The sequence below is a fragment of the Ciconia boyciana genome, chromosome 1 (genome assembly GCF_034638445.1).
Source record: "Ciconia boyciana chromosome 1, ASM3463844v1, whole genome shotgun sequence".
Taxonomy (NCBI): domain Eukaryota; kingdom Metazoa; phylum Chordata; class Aves; order Ciconiiformes; family Ciconiidae; genus Ciconia; species Ciconia boyciana.
The window spans coordinates 80955812-80976649 of record NC_132934.1 but is presented as its reverse complement, the minus strand read 5'-3'; the positions used below and the strand labels follow the sequence as shown (position 1 = coordinate 80976649).

The following is a 20838-nucleotide window of genomic DNA, read 5'->3' as shown; positions in this document are numbered from 1 at the left end:
CATCATTTATTTAAACTGGTCATCAGTGCCAACCTGAATTGAGATAGCATCCCAAAAACCCAACATTTATTTTCATTCTGGGACATGTTTCCTTACAGTCCCAGGGCAGAGGCAGCCCGGCGGCAGCTGCAACTGGCCATCTCCACAGCATGAAGGTGGGTTCTGTGTACAAAGCGGTAAAGCTAAGATACGACCTCCCACGCTAAAGTGTGTGTACTGTCCATAGACATGGCAGCAAGAAGTGGCGCACTGTAAATTAAGAATAAGCAAGGCAATCGGAGAAACAACACACTTGGAAAAGAGTGATACCAAATGTTTTAATGCTGGAGCCATGGGACACGTAGCATGTAGGCAGCTGAAAGCAGAGCAAGTCTGTGAACAAGATAACAACCCATAAACCAAGGACCGCTCAGCCACAAGGCTGGTAATCAAAATACACTCTGGCAGCTCGGGAACAGGAGGGACATTACAATAGTACCTCAGGAAACCACTGGCACACAGTCTGATAGAGAGGGGCTGGCTCATGCAATGAGTGGGCCTGTGAAAACATGTATTTCTATTCTGTGTAAAAGCTTAGAGGAGGGGAAAATACACTTTAAATATTTAAATATATTTAAATATATTTAATTTAAAATACATATTTAAAAAAAAAAAACCCACAACTCTTTTCTGTCCCCTTCACCAGATCTTCACAGAAATTGTCCTGCAGATAGGTTGGCACTTTAGCACCCTGTCAATGCATTAAATTACAAAAACAACGGAAACAACAAAGCAAACCTCTTCTGCACGGGTAGCACACTGACCAGTGTGGGATGCAACAAGCACCAGCAGCAGCACAAAGGCAGGGTCACAACAGCAGAGTCAGGGGAAGAACCAGAGCAGCTCAGGCCAGCAGGAAACTTTAGACCCAGAGACTCACCCTGTTCTCCAGCTTTTCAGAAGACTGCCTATCAAGAAGCTTAGCCTGCACCCCAGACTACACACCACCTCAGAAAGCAGAAAAGGGCAGAAATGTTTGTTTTCAGTAGAGCACGCCAGATTATTCTCTGTTCATAGCACTAACTTTGTGGTAGAAGTAACAGCTAGTACATTCGTGAGAGGTACCTGAGGCCTTCTCTAACAGCATTTGGCTTGGAAAAGAAAATTCATAAGCAGAAAGGTAATTCCAGTCACATCTCAAATCTGCTAAACAGCGTGAAAGGGAATGAAGCAACAGTCTCACCTTGAGCATCACTTGCATCTGAGATGAAGCTGAAAGCAGCACGCAGAGCAAAGCAGATGAGGAGCAGCCAAGCAACAAACAGGAGCTCAAGAAGACATGGCAGGAAATATCCTTCCCTCAGTGAGAGGTCCAAAGATTTACAGTTAATGAAGCCAGTGACAATGTTTTAAATAAAACTGTAAACCATTGTTTAAGAACAGTTAGAGGGTGCACACTATCTTACAGTACCCATACAAGACACTATCACCTGTGGACTGAAGGTAATGACCTGTGTGCTTTGGAAGAGGTTGGCCTTCATGTTTTGGCTCCGATTTCTTTCTAGTTAAGCTATTAACATTTTTCACAGCTTCCCTTGCTGCTCAGAAAGCTCTAGCTGGGAGGCCCAGCAGCACAACCACAAGCTTAAAGGCCAGCATTCATAAGAACAAGCATTTTCTCCCATTATCAGCCCAATGTCTATGTGTTTTACAGCAAATAAGGAAGGAACTGATGTGCAGTTTGCCCTCGCTCCTGCAGCTTTCAGATAGGAATACTATTCACTTGCCCTCATTAGCACTGCAAGGAGCAATGCTTTGATCTGATACTTAATAGCATGAGGCCAAATGTCTAGAAGCTTTACAGGAGAGAGCATCTGCAGCCTAGCCCCTGCCTCAAGATCCAATATCAGGATCTTCCCCCGGTATAGGCTTCCAGCACGCGAGGGTGTGGGATATCCATGATCCCGTCTGGCAGGCGGCTGAATGTCACACATTCTAAACTTCCAGACAGCATCATCTGGACGAGGAGGACAAAAACGCCTGCAGCCGCTATTTAAAGCTGCTGAATATTCTCGCATGTCTGATGGCAGGAGGCAGAGACATATTCAGTGATGGACAATGAGGACCCTCATGGGCATAGTCATGACAAGCAGGTTTTCATGGGTTGTTAAGTCTCACGTAAGCTTTTAACAAACCAAGTGTAAAATACTGCAGGATGCATGAGCAAGGATGGAAGCCTGATGTTATATCCCGTGCAACAGAGAGCATACACCTATGTATATACAACTATGTAACAACTCTGGGCTGGAAGCAGTAGACAACCAGGCCCACTCTGCTGCCTTTACTAGAAAATCTGCCGAGTTCCTTGCCATCTCTCAAACAGTCAATCGCTCTTCCCAGGGCATCATTCCAGGGGGCTTCATTTCTATGGGACTCTGCTTTCAGACAGTGTTCAGTGGGCCCTGGGGCCCAATCACCGCTATGGTTCAGATACACATCTAAGCTGGCTGCAGTATGCATCACAAAATTCACTCTAGGCTACGTGGCCTTTGGGAATGCAACAAGAGAATGGCCTGTTGCTTCCTGCCACCAGGCAGCAATTAATACCGTCAAAACCCTACCATGCTCTTACACCCAAATGCTTAGAGACCATCTTTTGCTGATTAAGTACTCTTAAGAGTACTGCAAGTACTCTAAGTACTTACTAAGAGGTATCGAAGCAAGTCACCTTTGGCAAGTCACCTAGCCTTGTGCTGTACTGGAAGATGGGTTGTCACACTGACTCTCTCAAAGACAGCTCTCCTCCCCACTGTAATTGCACTCCTGACGTGCCACAACCCTTGGGGTTCATGGGCGCACTTCAACCTCCTCGCCAGCAACAGCATCCTGGGATTAACATAAACACACACAAACCCACTCTTGACCCAGCAAACTCCTCGCTTCTGGTTTCACGCCCTTTCTGCTGCAGACAAGAGCTGCCATGCAATGGTGACGCAGGCTGTTACACCTTTTTTCTAGATTCGTAAATGTTTTTACAGCAGCATGTAGAATATCCTTCCGTTTTATATGGGGAGAAGCAAAAGCTCGGAGAGGTGCTGCAAATCGCCTGCAGCCAGCAGACCAGTGGCAGACTTGGCAACCAACCCGTCTCCTATGGGCCAGCCCAGCGCCCAGGCAGCATGGACACGCTGCTTGCCTTCCAGCAGGGCCCTTGGCTTGGGAGAAGGCAAGAACATCCTGTTGCCTTTGGAGCAGTTCGCTGAGCGTGGTCCCAAAGGGCCATGTGGTTTCAGTCATAAAACACTGCGCGCAGGCAAGCTCTCGGCATGACGGCAGCTAAGCCAAGGAGAAGACCTAAAGGACTTCTCCTGTCTCCCCCCTCCAACTCCATACACCTGAAGGCAAAGAAACAACTGCTTCCCTCTGGCAGAAAAAGACAGCACCAAGATAACGAGTGTCCCAAGAAAAATAAAAAAAGACACCTCATGTCCAAGTATGGGATGCAAAGTGAGCAGGTCGATGCCAGTGCCTGTCAGAATCACTGTGCAAGGTGAGGGACACGAAACGCCACCAGCTGGGGCATGGGGACGTTGCCAGGGCAAGGGGGAGAGGAACACTAAGGCTTGCTTAACATTAACAGACATACGTATCTGGAACAGTTATTCCTTTACAGCCTCATAAATTAGTGAGCCCATAAAAATAGGAGCCTCGAGGAGGACATGCCAAAACCCTGCCATGCAAACCATGTTAATTATGATAATAGGCAGATTTTAATAAGCCAGTTCCTGGCTCCCGCACTTTCACCTATAAAACACACATATTGCCAAGGCCAGGGGATCTCAGAAATACCTGCCAGCCATCTAATCGTCTAAACCACAGTGGCACAAAAACCATGTTAGAGGGTTTGTCACACCCCATATCCCTTTGAATTTTTCTAGTTTAAAAAAAAAAAATCAGATGAAAGAAAACTCCTCCTCTATAAACCCCAATCTAGTCACAGCAATGAAACGAATGTCTCGGCACAGGCGGTGGTAGTTGTAAAGGAGACAGGAGGGCAAGAGGAGGGAGATGAAAGAACAGTAAATCATCTTCTCCAGACGACGGGACCGGGGAGCTCCTGGATTCCTGGCTGCGCAGTTCTGGCAGCTGACGCTGCTCTTCCTCTGGTGCCCTGGCAGAGAGTCAGGCAGCACTGCTGTCCGCTTCAAACATCTGCCAGCCCAGCCCGTTGGAAGCGTGTCTGTGCTAACGCTGGAGCGTGGAAGGTGAGGAGGGGGAGGCTGCTGGATCAGCTAGGACTTTAGCTCCCGGTCGGGTTTCATGCTGAAGGGCTCCAGCCTCTCACTCTCCGGCAGCATGCTGTTCAGCCGCTCCATCAGCGGGATCGTCTGGTCAATGCCCATCTGTATACGGCGGAGGATGGCAGACATCTCATTGACCTTCTGGATCTGCTCCGCATACTTGGCATACTTCTTCTGGCGCTCCTGCATGAAGCTATAAAGAGTTTCCACAGAGAGGTCCATCTGTTTAAAAACAACAAGCAGAGCGAGGTGCATTAGACCGACTGTTACCACAGGCCTTTCAGCACGTTGTCTTTCCTATTAAGCAACCAAGAAGCATGTTAGATGCCCCACTGGAGCTACCAGCCAGGTACAAAGGAGCTCCTCTGTTGGGGCACGACAAGTTTGTCATGAAACGGAATGATTCATAGCTGTATACCAGGGAAGACATATGACCACCTCAGTTCTACACCAAACGCTGAGTATTTGATCAGAAAATTCTTTATTTATAGGGTTGAAAGCCAACAGGCACTGCCAGGGATTTCCTAATAAACTAGGCGCATATCCTCTAAGTTATCCAAACCCAGGGAACTCATGGCCTCCGCCTATACCTGTAGTATATTTTCAGTGGAGATCGTTCATTTGCAAGCATTAGGCTTTACCATAGTTGCCAGTGCTAATTTCATCACTTTAGCCAGGTTACTCTGTGATTAAGCCGCTGCTGCTATTACCATCATCATCTGGAAAACTCCCGCCTTTGGGAGAGAACCACAATGGATTGCTAGTGTCCCCAGTTTCCCCAAATCCTAAAAATAAATGTGCTATGAGTGACCCCAGGAGAGACATTAAGTGAATCAGCCATGCAATTAAACACAGTAAGTACCTAAACATGGCTGTAGCATGATGACAATGACAGGAACTGCAGTGCTATTCCTGCCATTGAGTGACAAAGGTAGCCTTTATAATTCACAGCCCAACTTTCTCTTCAGCCAGACTTGTAAACTCCAGGCGGGATTCAGCCGATAGCTGCTAGTACCGTATACACATGAGCCAAGTCAGATGGTTTAAGCTGTTTTACACATTGTAAGACGTACCATATATTCAGAGAGCTTGGCAACAGATCTGCTCCAAGCCCTCAAGTGCACACCTGAAGCTCGGTTGCTTTGGCTTGCTGTAGCTGTGCTCGACAATCCCAGTTGCTCCACTATGATGGCTCTTCAAACTGGTGTGTCTGAGCAGTTGGAACGCATCCTGCAACCATGCTCCGTCATGGTAGAAAGCCGTACCCTCGCTTGGGGCTTGGCACATGCCCACAGTAGCGACCGAGTGAAGGGCAGGAGCGGACACACACTGACCAGTTTGAGCCCACTGCCTCCCCTTATCACTGTTTTTCTGAACACCTCCCATCTAATTACCCCCAGAGGAAGGAGGTCACCACTCACGATGAAGTGGCCTCAGGGAATCACTGCTGAGGACTCCTGGTCTACCAGGAGTCCCCAGTTCAAACAACATCCCTCACTTCAACTGGGTGACAGAGTCAACCCATTCGGTGGACGACAGCGACCGTACCTGTCATCAGGGACAACACAAATTTATCTGTGCGCTGCTAAAAAACAAGCCATGCTGACCAGATCTGACTTACATAGTACTTAATGGACAAGTGTAATCCTGACCCAGCATGCAGTGGTGCGGGGCTGCAGGGGAGAGCCTGCAGCAAGGGGAGGATTGGGTGGAAGCGGTGCAAAGCTGGAAGAGGGATCCCCCACCGAGGAGGGAAGTCCCACCCAACCTAGCACTGCTGTCCTGCTGGCAGCAGCAGTGTTTGACACTGGGGGAAAAAAACTAGGGGAGCTGTGTTTGCTGACAAACGTCCCTTTCAAGCCCTGGGGAAGGGGTCAAGACAAAAACAGGCGGCAAGAAAATATTGTGTTGAGAAACCTAAGTTACAAACAGCACTGAAAACAAACACACAAGTTTCCGCTGAACTGTCATGGGGATTAGGAAGCATTTTTTTCTTCCCCTATCACCTCCATCAGAGCTGGATACAGTACCAATTAACCTTTTATTTCGTCTCTACTTTCTAGTGCTCTCAGGCCGAATTCTTCCTCTTTGCCTCTGTGCTTTCCTGTGAATTCCTCCCTCCACGCTTTCATGCACGGGACAAAATAAAAACCAGCAGAGCAGGAAACTCCAAATAGAGTGGAAACAATTTAAGCCTACACAGGGGTTTCTATTAAAACCCCAGCTTAATAATTTAGTAGCTTGGCGCTAGCTCTGTAAATTGGAGTGTGTAAAAAGCAGACCACCACCAGGTCTGCACGGGATGGAAGTAAATTCAATCCAGCACCTAAAAACGTCCTACCTAATGAGAGACAGTGGTGTGGAGTGGCAGCCAGTCGGAAACCTGCCAAAAGCCAGCAGGCCTCATTAAACTGAGCAGCGTGGGGACCCAGGCAGAAACCTCCTCTGGTGTTGAAGTTCTCCTCCACAGGCAAGTTCTCCACACGGTCTCACGGCACTGTGCAAGAGGCAAAGCATGCATCTACCAAGCTCTGAAACAAAAAACCCAGAGGGCCCCTTTTCCCTCCATTCCAATAATTTTCATCTGTTGACTTTTAGGCTCCTTGTGTAAATACCAGTATGTCCACTTACTGGAGGGGAACATGGGGAGAAGCTCAAGCTGACCTGCAAAAGGAAGAAGAAATGTGGAGTGGCCTTCCAAGCTCTCTACTACTTTTGGACACATTCACAATGGCTACAAAAAAAGCTGCCTCACAAAAAAGAGAAAGGGTGGAAGTGAGCATTTCCTATGGTTTCCCTACACCTAGCGTTCAAGTTTGTCTGCTGCGGAAGGCCATGGCAGCTGCACAGCCAGCGACACGACAAGGGGGACTGAAGTTGAGTAATTATGAGGAAAGGCCAATTTTTGCTCAGACTGAACCTGGGCTTTTTAACTAGGAAAACAAAACAGAACAAAACCAAACCCAAAACAACCCTACATGTTAACTCCTGTACATAAATGCCAATGCCTCTTTGCAGCTTTCCTTGAAGCGGGCCTAAATACACACTTACATCCTTCCTGCCTCCTCCCCGCTCCAAGCAAGCTCCTCCAGTGCCAGACCTTGTGCTTTTACCTCTCCTGGCATGCAGTCCCATTCCTCTGGTGCTCAGACTGGTCCTTCAGTTGCAGGACTCAGAGGGTCAGCCCTATTTACCCACCACAGAGACTAAAACTGTCCTTTGGGAATCTGCAATGAACAGGGAACGCACATAAGAATCCACTTAATTCCCATCTATTTAATTCCATACAGTAGCAATAAAAAGCATCTGGAAAAAGAAAGCTTAAGCAAGTCTGCTCCCTTGCCTACAGCCAAGGCAGTCCATGCTTTTCAAGACACCCTTGAGGGTCAGATGAGTGAATTTGCCTTCTCTGAGCAACTCCCATCAACTCCCACCTCCCATACACGAGGCCCTGCCACAGTCTCTTCTGAAAAACACTCAGGTCTCAGCCTTCTTGCCCATCCCTGGCTGAGAAGCTCTCTGGGAAGCCCAGCAAGAGGCCTCAGAGCCAGCAGCTCTTCCGCTGCCCTACAACCATTTGCAAGTGTTTATTCAAGCCATTGTTTCTGCTCTGCTTGCTTCGAGCTTCCTACTACACCAGGCCACCACAGTTGCAGAGAACTCCCCTGTTGGCAGGTCACCACCCATAAGCCTTGACAGATGTGGAGCCGCGCTGTCACCAGCCCCTCAATGGCTTCACCATCACAAATTTCTTCTTCAAACATCACCACTGAGTAAGCTATCGTCATCCCCAACTTACAGGTACAGAAGTGTTTAGAGAGTCACAAGACTGAACCTGAAGCCTGTTAAGAAGCAACAGAACACAAGCCGAGGGCAAAGCCCAGCATGCAAGGTCCCAGTCCCAATTCTCGTCAAAGCAAGAGGTTCTTCCCAGCTTGGTCTTGAGGAAAAAAAAAGACGTGTTCTCAATGACGGGGTGAGAGCTCCCAATGCACATTTTATTTCTTTCAAAAAATAATTCCTCCTGTTAAAGCAGCAAACCTGAGGCTGGATATGTCCAGAGTAGAAGACAGGACTTTTTTCCCCTTCCTACATCATAAAGGATGGAAGAGTTTTTTCAGTTTTTCTTTTAGGAGTATATTATCATAAAAATGGACAAGCCTAAAACTCACCTTCCAGCATGACGTACTTTTTTTGTACAGCCAGTGACATTCCGAATTTGGGTCTGTTTCTATTTCAAAGCTCATGACTCTTCCGTGGATCAGTAACAGCAGGACACTAATTTATGGCTCAGCTTCACATTTTAAACATGAAAATGACATCTACTGGGCTTTTCTTTCCTCAAATGAAAACAGATTCATAATTACTTCCAACAACAGTGCAAGATGGGATATTCCCCCACCTAAAAGGGCCCCAGCACAGTCCCTCCTGCTACACCATTCACACTGTCAACCAGTAAGGGCTCGCAGACTCTCCCTCTGCATTACACAGGCCCATTTGTAACAACACACTGATTAAACACAAAAACAATTGAGGGGACTTTCAGACATCTTGCACACCACAAATTCTTGCATTCATTTTAGAATTCTTCTTGGCCCACACTGCCAAGCAGAATAAAGACACTAATTTAGCCCACAAAAAGACTGAGGTCAGCACTGGACACTGCCCAATTCTTTTCAAGAGACCACACTGAAAACAAACCAGTGCCCTATATATACCCCTTACCTGGCATGGTTTTATAGCACCTCTGTCATGGGCATGTAAGTGTCCTGAGCTCTTGGAAACAGAGGTCATATCTTGTTAGTTCAATGATTGAGACTGAAAATTACAACTAGACAGATTTTCCCTGGTTGCAGAACCTACAAACGCAATCAGAAGTTCATTAAACTTGGAATCAAATTTCTAGAGAGGCACTGCTGACATTCGTAACAAAACAAATACATCTCATAAGAGGATGCTCTGTCATTCCCAGCTTCTCCACTCCCTCCTTAAAATGCCAGTAAGGCAAGAAGACGTTTTGCTCCCCCGCACATCCCCCCCCCACCCCCAGCAACAGCCTTCAAGAGCTCAGCTAGACATCCATTTGTCCTGTGTTCCTCTGCCCTAGCAATTTGCTGTTAGCTCCCATCCCGTATGGCTGCCACTCAAAAAAACACAGCAATTTGGGTGCAATCCTTATTCCAGAAAGTTCGCTTGCTAGAACAGCGCTCCAAGCACAAGCGGCCTTTGCCTTCACATTGTCAGGTGCCTAGCTGGGGTTAAATGAACTCCTTCCTGAAGCTGCACAAAAACCACATCAGAAAGTGACAGGCGGGAACATGACTGCATGGAATATTAGTCACGATGTGCTGGTGTGAAAATACTTTTCAATCAACACACTTAAAACTGAAGACAGCTCCTCTTTCTGTACTGCTTGAAAACAAATGTGCTCAATGAATGGGTTTTTTTTCTCTTCCCCTCTCTCTTTGATAATGTCACGCAAAGTTAGCACAATAGATCGTGATGACTTCCTGATGATGGGAACATCCTCTGTTTCTTCCACTCATCCCACACACTGCTAAGTGATAAACTAACTGGGTAGCATCTTTGCCAGGGTAGAAAACAGAGACACTCAGCCAAGGATCCCACGTCCTTCTCTTCAGCATTGGTCATGAGTACAGTTCTCATGAGTACCCTTTCTCTGTGCCACTGTCAGGTAAACAATTATAAATTGTGTTTAAGTTTTGCTTATCACATCCAAGACCTAATCCCATGCCAAAATGTTCCTTTTGCTCCTTCTGTAATTTGTCATTGCTGTAAACAATTGCCAAGGACTTATTCAGTCTAAGCATTGCACAGATCACAGTCACGTTAGAGAACAGAGAGTAACCATTTTAACTGGCTCTAACACTGAGTTTTAGTAATATTAACAGGTACATCAGGGCCCTTACTTACTTCAAAAGATCTACAGCTAAATCCATACCTGGTCCCTTAGCGCTACAGTAGATACACGATAGCGTAAGATAGGCTGCTGCTCCTGAAACATCATATTCAACTATTTTGGGAGGCCTTGGGTTGCACAAAAGAATTCAGAATTCAAAAGAATCAGAAGGTTCGTTCCTGAAATTAGCTTTCCCACCTTCCTGCATATTGTGTTATTGGACAGGATATGTTTGTCGCTACCCCGCGGTCTGACCTCCGCAGCCCACGTCTCCCTCAGCTCCGACTCAAGCCTTCCCTGCTTCAGAGCTACCAGCATCCCTCTGCCAACTGGCAGTCCCCCAAGCTTAAGTTATGACTGCTATCACTAACTGTTGCTAAAAAAAAAAAGTCCTAAAGCTACGATTAAAACAATACCTACCTCTCGCCCAGCACTAACGAACAAGTAGACTTCCAAGCGCTTGAAATAGCAGGGCCCCAGTTCACAGAGGTGGGAGAGGACTGAGAGCAAAGCCTGACAACCAGCAGCCATCTGGAATCTGGTGCTGTAGATGCTACAGCCAGCTCTCCAGCTTGGATACATCTCATATCGCAGTCCTCTTCTACTTGACTTTCTTTACATACTTTTCCCTCAACACCACAGTGACTTATCATCCTTCTCTCTCAAAACAGCTAAACCATAACATAAGCAAGTTAAACTCAGGGCATAGTTTCACATTACACAAAATCCAATGCAACCTCAGGCTGCAAAGCAGCAGTCCCACCCCTCATCTTCAAATCAGCTGTATGATCATGGGATCAGTTCTGCACGTAAGTTGGGGGGGAACAAAACAAGCTTGGTCTTCCCAGGATCTCTTTTCTTCAGTGGTTTGGTCTCCTGTCCCATCATGCTTGCATGGCCCTTCAGCGTGACAGCCACAGAAGCGGCAGAACCACCACGTGGAGAGAAGCACCATCTCTCCCACTGCACATGTTTCTGGATCCTAACTCAGTGTTTGCTGTTGCTGTGTTAGACTTTTAAATACACAACAAGATTCTTGGAGGGGTGGGGAATCTGATTTTGTCAGTAAGTTTTCTGAAATGCCACCAAGAAAAGGTTATAGTAATTTCTAGCTCATTGACTTTAACTAGTAAGAACACTTTTTTTAGAGCTTTCAATTGCTGCTTTCATAGAACAATCTACACACCATCAAAAAAGTCATCTCTAAAATTTATCAAGACTAAAAAATGTTATGTTACATTCAAAGTGTTATAAATGTTTCCATACCTTTCCTAAATGAAGAATTTTAAGAAAAATAAATAAAAAACCCCACCCAGACAATACATAAGATAAATGAACCTGTGTGTACAATGTCCTCACAAAACCTCTCTTTTGGGAAGTACAACTCCACAGAAACGAATCAGAAACTCCTAGCCTGTCTTTAATTAGCTGTTCCTAGAGAAAGAAAAATCTGTATCTGTTACAGAGTGATCTGTTGCTTAAATGATAACTTGCACAATGCTATTTCAGACTACCTAATAATTCTGCTACAAAACACAGCCTTCAATTCCCTAATTTCCTGATTTTACACTGCTGCCATATTACTCATTCAGAACACTCCTATATCCAGCCAGAGCTTGAATAGTATAGGACACCAGCACTTGAAAATCTTATTTACCCTTAGGGTTTGAAGTTCTGTACTTTTAACATGTCAGAATTACTAGCTTTAAGTAAGCTGGTTTTCCTATCAAGAATAAGCTTCGATTTGAAAAGAGATGACCACTATCATTAATGAGATGTTTCTCAGAAAACACCACCGTTTTCATTTCAGGTGAAAAGGTGCTATCTAAAATAGTCATCATCATTACATTTGCAAGCCATCTGATCTAATGATATTATTTCTCAGCTTCACACTTGGGACCTGATAGATGTAGGTCTTCTTTTCCAGATGTCCTACAGAAGGTCTTTCAAAATTTTTCAAAAGGGGATGATAACCTTTGCCATACTTAGTCAGGGTTAGACACACTAGAAGAAAGCATTTTCTAGAAGAGAACACTGCTTAAGAAGAAAAAACTCTTAAATCTGTTCTCAGATAATGCAAAGAAGCTGAGTTTTAACCATTTCCTACAGTTTGTGAAGTGGTAAAAGAATTATCCAGGACTCCCTCTTTTTCTTGTCTGGGGAACTGCAGACAAAGATGGGTTCAAGCACCATGCCACACTCACACAGCCAGTCCAACACATCTGGTTGCATCAGACCTACCTCTCATGTGCTGTGCAGATGGCCTGTATACATGCAAGAAGGCTGAAGCATGAAATGTGCAGGGGCACAAGCCAAGCAGTCAGGAATCAGGGACTTCTGGACATCTGACAGCCCAGATTAAGCCTTTGCTCTTTCCCCAACAGCCACAGTTCTCGTACGAAATGTCCAAATCAACAACTTCTCACCAGGGAAACAGAAAGTTATGCCAGCTCTAACAATGTTAGCCATTGATAATGTGAAAGATTTTTGAAAGATCTTTTTGAAGCTCTACATCAGCTCTTTCATGTTGAAACAGAACATGAAATGAGCCAAGTACCTCCCAGTGACGATGAGATGGGGAGGATGTACTCTTTCATTCCCAGAAGAGCTACTTTCAAGACTGATTCCACCATACTTACACAGTGCTGAAGCTCAAATGTCCCAGCACTTTTCTGGAGGTCACAACATCTGATAGTAAGTCTTTGGCTTCAGGAAAGCCTCAAGGAAATCTTGAACACTGCACATCATTTCCATAGCAAGCTCTTCTGAGGCTATAGACTGTTGTTCAAAATATGATAACAAGAGTACATACCACCACTAGCAATCAACGATTCAGACGAAAGTTCAATGGTAACTCTAATCCACTCTGTAGTGGTAACTCTAATCCACTCTGAGCATCCATTTTTATCGTATTGAGCCACAGTGGCCTCAAGTTTCACAAAAGGCTGAGTATTTCTCTCTCCTTGTTTATGTCTACACATGGATCTCTAGAACAAATTGATCGAAAGCAAGAAGGCATTTGAAAATTTACACTATGACCTGGCAGGAGAACTTACAATTGAAAAGTAAGTAGTTCACCTTCAGTTCCCATGTAGCTTAGGTTGGGCATAAGCAAGAATGAAATTCTATGGACTGGATTAAGCAAAAGGAAAGGCTATGACCCAAGAATCCTTTCTGACCTTAAAAACTCTTATAAATTCCTTGCCATATACTGCTGTTATGTCGATTTGTTTTACAACAACTACCTGAGCACCTTTTTCAGCTGAAATTAATCTGATTTGGGATTTTATCTTTTAGATAATTTGCCAGTCCCAGCAATTGCTCTTCAAATACATAATTTCCTCTTCTGGTTAAAAAAAAAAAAAAAAAAAGAAATCATCTTATTTCTTGCCCACTACACCACAGTTTGGCACAGTTCATACACTTGGTTACAGGGTATACTACTATACTATAAATCAGCATTTTATCCAGGCTTACAGAGGTAGATGACACATCCAGTCAGGAACAACTAGTAAGTGATATGTTTTGTACCTCCAGAGCGGTGTTGAAATAATGGCTAATAGTGTTCTCATACAGAAACATTCATGCCCCAATGGCACAGAAACATTAAGGAAACCCTACCTTTCATAAAAAGCAAGATGGACAGATTACTTGCACTAAGGCTTTGTAATACTTTCAACATGAAGTCATCTCTGCAGATCACATCTGATTGTTATCAGAATGCTAATTATAGGGCTGCTAACACAAGGTCAACCCTGCTCCCCCAGCCTACCACATAGCATCTTTAAGTCATCAGTGCAACTCCAAATATTTGCAAATAATACTGGCTAACCTATCTAAAATGAACGTCAAACAGCTTTTAGCAAACATTCCTGACACCCCCCCTTCCCCCCCCTTCTCACTTAGGGGTAAAGTTGACACCTTGAAAATATCAATTCAACATTGAAACAGGAGGTAATCGTTAAGAATGAAAGCCTGTAAAGTGACTTTTCCTGTACTGACACAATCCAGCAGGGAGGGAGAAGACCATTTTCAACCTACATTAACCCCAGACTTATTTAGAAAAAGAAATCTTCGTTTTCGGTCTTCATTTGAGTAAGCCAAACAAGTAAAGCTTTTCCAGTTTCCTTCCAGAGGTTCTCCACTCCCCTGGCATCCTTATAGCCCTTCTGTTGTACTATGAACTCGCCTTCCTTGAGCATAGTGAGAGCTGCACGTGGTGTGTCAGACGAGATCGTCTCACAGCCTCGTGCAATACAATCAGTATGTTCCTATTTCTTGTGGGAGTACCTTGCGTCATACAGCCCAGGCTGATACTTGCTTTCTTTGCATCTCAAATCTGTTTCATGCACAAATTCAATATCAAGTCTGCTAGCTCCAGAATGGACTTCAATACTTCTTATTCCTATTTGAAGATCGACAGTGCTTTGGGGTGGGGTAGGTGTTTTGTTTGTTTGTTGTTGTTGTTTGGGTTTTTTTTCCACCTGGGGAAACAAGGCTAGAATAAGAAACCCAATTTCCTAGTTTAAACAGGCTGTGAGAAGAAACTGAATTCTGTTCCTTCTGGTACCTGATAATCATAAACTCCATGCACTAATCCTGATGAAAGTGTTAATATGAAGCTTAGCATACTAGACTTCCGATCTTCAGTGCCAGTCTCTTAAGCACCTAAGTTCTATAATAATACAAACCTTTGTGACTGCTAGATGCTTGTTTAACTTTAATTTTCTACTCTTTCTTGGCAATTTGGTGGTGGAAAGCTTTCCAGTTTAGATCTTTTCTCAAAAGGCCATAAGAAACCAAAGCACAAGAGAAGGGAACATGCTGGAACTGATTTCACACATATATTCTAGGAGGGAGGGACTGGTTTTTATAACACCGAATGAAGCAGTGCATGTTAACGCAACAGATGTCAAGCTGTCACAAGTGCAAACAATCTTTCCTCTTCCTTAATAACTGCTAGATCACTTCATAAAGTTCATGTACAACAGAGCACTGGCCATCTGCCTCAGGCATACACAGCAAGACATTCATTCTATGTATTAAAGTAACAATTGTGAAATTTTTCAAAAGCAGTTTCCCATTTTGATGCTGGCTGGTTAAGACATCACCCCACCACTTGAGAATTCAAGCTCCTTATACATCAGTCTGGAGAAAAACAAGCAAGATCAACTAGAGGACATGAAGGTAGTTTCCAGCTTAACAACCCTGTGCATTTATTTCTGCATGATGGTGCCTGTTGAGTTAAGATTCCAGTCTTTATAAATAACTCTTCATCAGAGAAGAGAGAAATAAAGAGCCTGATAGATTGCCACAGTCCTCATCAATCTCATAATTCCATAATGCTAAAGACTATATTTAAGGTACTGATTTTTTCACAGAACACTATGTTCTCTAGCTTTTCTAGCTAGGCATGGCAGCGTGGCATTAAATCCCTTGAAAATACAAGTGGCGATTCAACCCAGGTTCCTACCCATCTCAGAAATATTGCATCTCAAGGAATTCTCAGGCTTCTTTCCCTGGATTTGGGGCATTGCTAATTTAAGTCTGTGAACCAAAAGGCTCAATTTTGCTTGCAAGTTAACACGGCCTCATCTAGAAAGTCTTTATATGCTGTGTCAAATCTAAACATATCTCCATTTTCACTTTTGCCAGGCTTTGTTTAACAGGCTTACTTTTGATCCTCTGAGCCCTTTACTTTAACGGGATGAAAGGTAACTTAGTGGTCTGATCCATACAAGCACATGGACCTTGAAGCAAAGGCCTGAAGTTGAAGCAGCACTTTGGACTTGGTGAGGCCATTCGTATTTTGCTGACCTAATTCAGTTTAGTCAGAACATGCGTCATTCTCAGGGCATGTCTGCTGAAAACAGGTTTCACAAATAGTTCAGGAAACTCAGCTCTGACACCACCTACAAGGAAACCGTAACTAACAGGAATGGCAACAAACACCTCACTCAGCAGAGTACTAAAACAAATAAAACCAGAGACCAAACAAAAAACACCTCCACAAAACTTCCCCTTCATTTGAGTCCATTCTCTGAAGGGACACTGGTCAACTGTGACTGGAGCACAGGATGAATCCCAGGCACTCCAAATCTTTCTGCTCAGTGAGGAATGGGGCTAAGAAGAGTGACCCTGGTGCATCACCCAGTACAAACTATGAGTGCTTGCAGCAGGTACGCACCCCGAGTCAAATTGCTGCCTTGACTAATGGGATCCTGCACTGCATCAACCTAGTCCCCAGCCAGGCAACGTCCTTCCCAGATTTCTGGTCCGGCATTCATTGATTCATTCCTGACGATGGAATTGTTTCCTGTGCTTAAAGAGCTTTTCCCTTTATCACCACCTTCAACGTACCATGTCCTTTAATTCCCACTGGGGAATGTCAAACCTTTACAAGCTGTCCCTACCACTGCCAGGCCTCTCGCCTCTGGAACGACAGGGGTTCAAAGCCACAGGACGGGCCCATAGCAAACCCATCCTTCCCTCAGGCTGGAACAAAACCATGTTGATGACCTCTGCAGGCCACATTCCCCAGCACATTTTCCCACTAGGTGACAGGTCTCTTCAGTAAAAGAAATGCTCAATGACACAGAAACAATGTAGTTGCCATAAAGGTCAAAAAGCCACAAGGCATTCACAAAAAATAAACTGAAATTCCTAAATCCCCAAATTGCTGGGCATGTTTTACTTCACACACGTGGTGACATGAATGGCTGAATCACAATTTATGAGCCTTAAATGCATGGGATAAGCTAAAATGTGCTTGTATATAATGCTTGTATTTAAAGGGCTTTTCTTGTTGGTCTGTCAAATGCACTAGACTTGTCACTTATATAAAGTAATGATTTAACTCCTATCTGTAATTTTAAACAGCTAAAATGTATTGGGAGACATGATGCGGTGTATGTGTGGCTTCAAAAATTATTTACTTGCCAAATATTAAGGGCTGTATTTCTTGACATCTTCACTACATACTAGAGAAGCCCATTACAATTACTTTTTGCAGCAAGCTGGTAAAGAAAAAAATCCATACACATCTTATTCTACATTTTTTCTTCAAAATAATGAGCCATTCCCATAAAGGAATTTACAGGTATGAAACAAGCCATACACAAATTTGCTGTATGGCAAACCAATTACTGATATTAATGCCTGCCTGGACAAAAGTTGTTTAACTATTCCACCATCACATTTGTTAAAAATATAAAAGTAATGTTTATTATTTGAAAAGGTGTTAATTTTTTCCTGTAGATGTGTGTCAGCTTAGACTGAGATATTTTTTATTTCATCTTGTATTGTAAGAAGTGTTCTTTTTTCAAAATTATTGTCAGCCTGGGTTGCCTATGGCAATAAAAGCTACAGACACACTGCATTGATATTTGGGTTTAGGGCAAAGTGGAAGAGCCCTCCTAATAATCCACTTAATGCATTTCAAGCACAGTTATTCTAGGAACTACATTTGCCTTTAAGGGTATATAGGATACTTTGAGTAGCACATCCCCTTTGCCAACATTGATACTCTAATAAGAAATGCTGAAGACCTTTTCTTTCAAAACTTCTTTGAAAGGACCTTAGGTGGCTTTCAGCTTCCCTTTTGCTTTCATAGAAAGAAGCTAGGCTTAAATTTTCAAGTGAGACTAATAATTTTGGGATACTCAGCTTCAGCTATTTTGAAGGACGTGATTTTTAAGAAGCTTCACATCTAACACATGAAAAATAATCTTTAAGACATTGAAACTAGACAATTTGGGAGGCACACAAAATCATGGGCCCTTTCTGAAAATTTAGGTCTGCTCCCCAGCCTTTACCTATCCTGCTTGTTTCCTTGTTATTCACCATCCCCTATCAGATGACTTTCAAAATTCTCTCCCTGCCACCCAAAAGAGACATCCTCCAATGATATGGACTTGATGTAAAGTAGCCCTCTCCCTGCTTCATTTGGTTCTTTCCCCACAGTCATACCTAATATTTAGTGCTGGTCAACATTTGCCTTCAAACTAATCTTGGCAGACACCCTCCATTTTACAGATCACAAAACTGAGGCAGACAGTCTTGGCGAAGAGAGCACACGCACCTCTCAAATCCAACAGCAGCTGGAGTTGCTCAGAACTTCAAACTAGTTATAACGCAGACCTATGGCACTCTCATGGCAGAGACGGACGTGAGATGCCGCACATTAAGACCTCCTGTCTACACCTAGGACACTAAAGCCACCACAAAAAAAAGGAAGAACACTTCAGTTGAACTTTTTTGTCCTCATGCAGATAGACACTAAAGAGATTTTATATATATATATATATATACACACACACACACACACCCAAGAATAGGCAGACTGAAATTGTTTTATCCTGGTTTAGCAAGTCATGGTTCACTCCTGCGATTTTGAGCCTGAAGTATCACATTCTCCATAAGGCACGTTGTCAACTCTGTCCCCATCATTAAACACACTGGTAAAAGCTCCAAGGTGCAGTAAGATCAGTTTAACCTGTTAACTAGTTGTAATTGCCTTTTGTATCTTAGCATTTTAGAACACATTATCTTATGGGTCTTAAAAATGCACCTTTTTCCTAGCATACACATATAACAAGCTCATGTGGATCCAACATATCATCAGTAGACAGACTAGATCCTGTTCCCAGACCCATCTGAACAGAATGCCCCCGGAAGTCAATAACGTGATGATTCATCCAATAAGCTAAAAATTTTCATCCTACGACATACCAGAGAGTAGACAAATTACCCAGAAAATGCTGCACACAGGCTTTTTTCCTGAAAACTGTCAAATTTAACACATACATAAATCCCAAATTGCTGTTCTGTTGTTTTTCAAACTGATAAGGAGAAAAAATTAAAAAGAATCCTAAATATTTCAGTGGTCCTGGAATTACTGCAGTATTGCAACAGATGGTGAATCAGGTGCCAAAAATTAATATGAAACATAATATTTAATGCATAGCGGTTATTTTTCCCTAAAAAGATGCAAGCACATTCTTTTTTTTTGGCAGTGAAGACAAAGCCTATTGTGATAAAAATCAGTCCTTCCATAACCAACAGTTTGGGTACAAGTAAGTGTAACTGCTGAAGAGAGGCAGTTGAGTCAACTACCTTCAATCACATCTTCAATTCTTTCCCCTTCAAGGAAACACTTGGGTAAATGTATTTCTTCTTGAGAGAGAACAGTCACGGCAACCTCAAAGTCACACAGGTTCTACGTTTAGGAGCAGATATGGATCCAGCCAACACACTGCAAAGAAATTCTGGCTAAACTGGGAAATGGGATGGAGAGCAAAGCTAGACCGTTTTGGTCCCCAACGTCAGGGAATGCACAGATGGGTCTACTTAGATCTGCAGTAACTACTGGCATGCAAGGTTTTTGTTTTCCTTAGCTTATTCTCTTTCCTATTAAGAACCATTTTAATTCCGATTATGTGCTGATTTACAAACCACCACAGTCAATTATTGAGTTATCAAGGACAAATAAATTTACAACAGTACTTCTGAGTTTTGCCAGAAACCAAGAAACTTTTTTGCTGGCCTCACAGACAATGAGCAAAAGGTATTTGCCCTGGGACATTTTGTCAAGGAAAGACTAAAAAAAATCCTGGCTGCAGGCAGTATGACTGTAGCATACTATACAGTAGGACTACTACTACACAGTCAGTGACAGTCTGAAAAGCAAACATACCTCAGACAAATGGCAGGAATTGGAGACTGAAGCTCACCAACATTTTGTAGGAAAGTTAAAAGCATCAATCACTTGGTAAGTCTGTTACTGGAAGAAAAGCACTTCAATGCTTACAGTGTGAGAGGAAAAGGGAAATACTGACTACTAAAATGAGGATAAAAAGAATTTACTGTCCATCTTATGCACATTATGCTTTTCACAATACACTTCATTTGCTCGTTCATTTTTACTCCTTACCAAGGGTCAAAGCTTTGTCTACATAGCAAAACTAAATCATTGCTGACAAATGGGTGCAGCCAAACGCTATTTCCTTTGTCTACACTTGTAATGAGAGACATACCCTGCTCTAGTTCAGCTGCACCCCTTGTTGTCAACAACTGTCAACAGTGGTTCGATTTAGTGCACCAAGGAGAGCCCAAACAATTTGGAAAGAATGATTTAAGCTGAGTGGGTCCCACCCGGCTCCTCCAGAACACACACGCAGAACAGCCAATGCAAGAAAAACATTTAAAAATTATTAGGAAAATGAACAGTAAAAACCCACCAGATCTGGCAGAGGGACTGAAAGCATCTGAAGTTACTTAAGTGTTTTGACCAAAAAAACCCCAACTAACTTGTCAGTTGCCCGAGTTAGAGTCACCCATTTCTCCTTCACTTTGTCGGAGAGGAGCCTGTGATAAAGTAAGTCAGTGACAATATCGATATCATCATTGTATTTATTTTACATGGAAAAAAATCATAAGCCTTATGAATGGGAAGAAAACATCGCCAATGCTAGCTAATTTGAAAGACAGTCTGCCACTTGCCCTATAGAAGGCAAATCCAACTAGTGCAGATTGCGGTGGTAGAGTCTACCATGACTTAAATCATGTCAACATTCCCTCTCACACTTTAACAGCCAAAAGAATTACAATCTGCTTGGATTAATGCAGTACACTGTCATT

General features: G+C 43.5%; 1 protein-coding gene across 1 annotated transcript in view; it reads right to left on the bottom strand.

Moving 5' to 3' along the window:
- Window positions 1–300: 300 nt before the first annotated feature.
- BORCS5 (BLOC-1 related complex subunit 5) overlaps window positions 301–20838 on the bottom strand; it is a 77869-nt gene continuing 57331 nt past the window's right edge. The window contains exon 4 of the mRNA XM_072876701.1: window positions 301–4502. Within this exon, the coding sequence (XP_072732802.1) occupies window positions 4272–4502 (231 nt within the window). The 3' untranslated portion in view covers window positions 301–4271. The remainder of the gene's footprint in view (window positions 4503–20838) is intronic.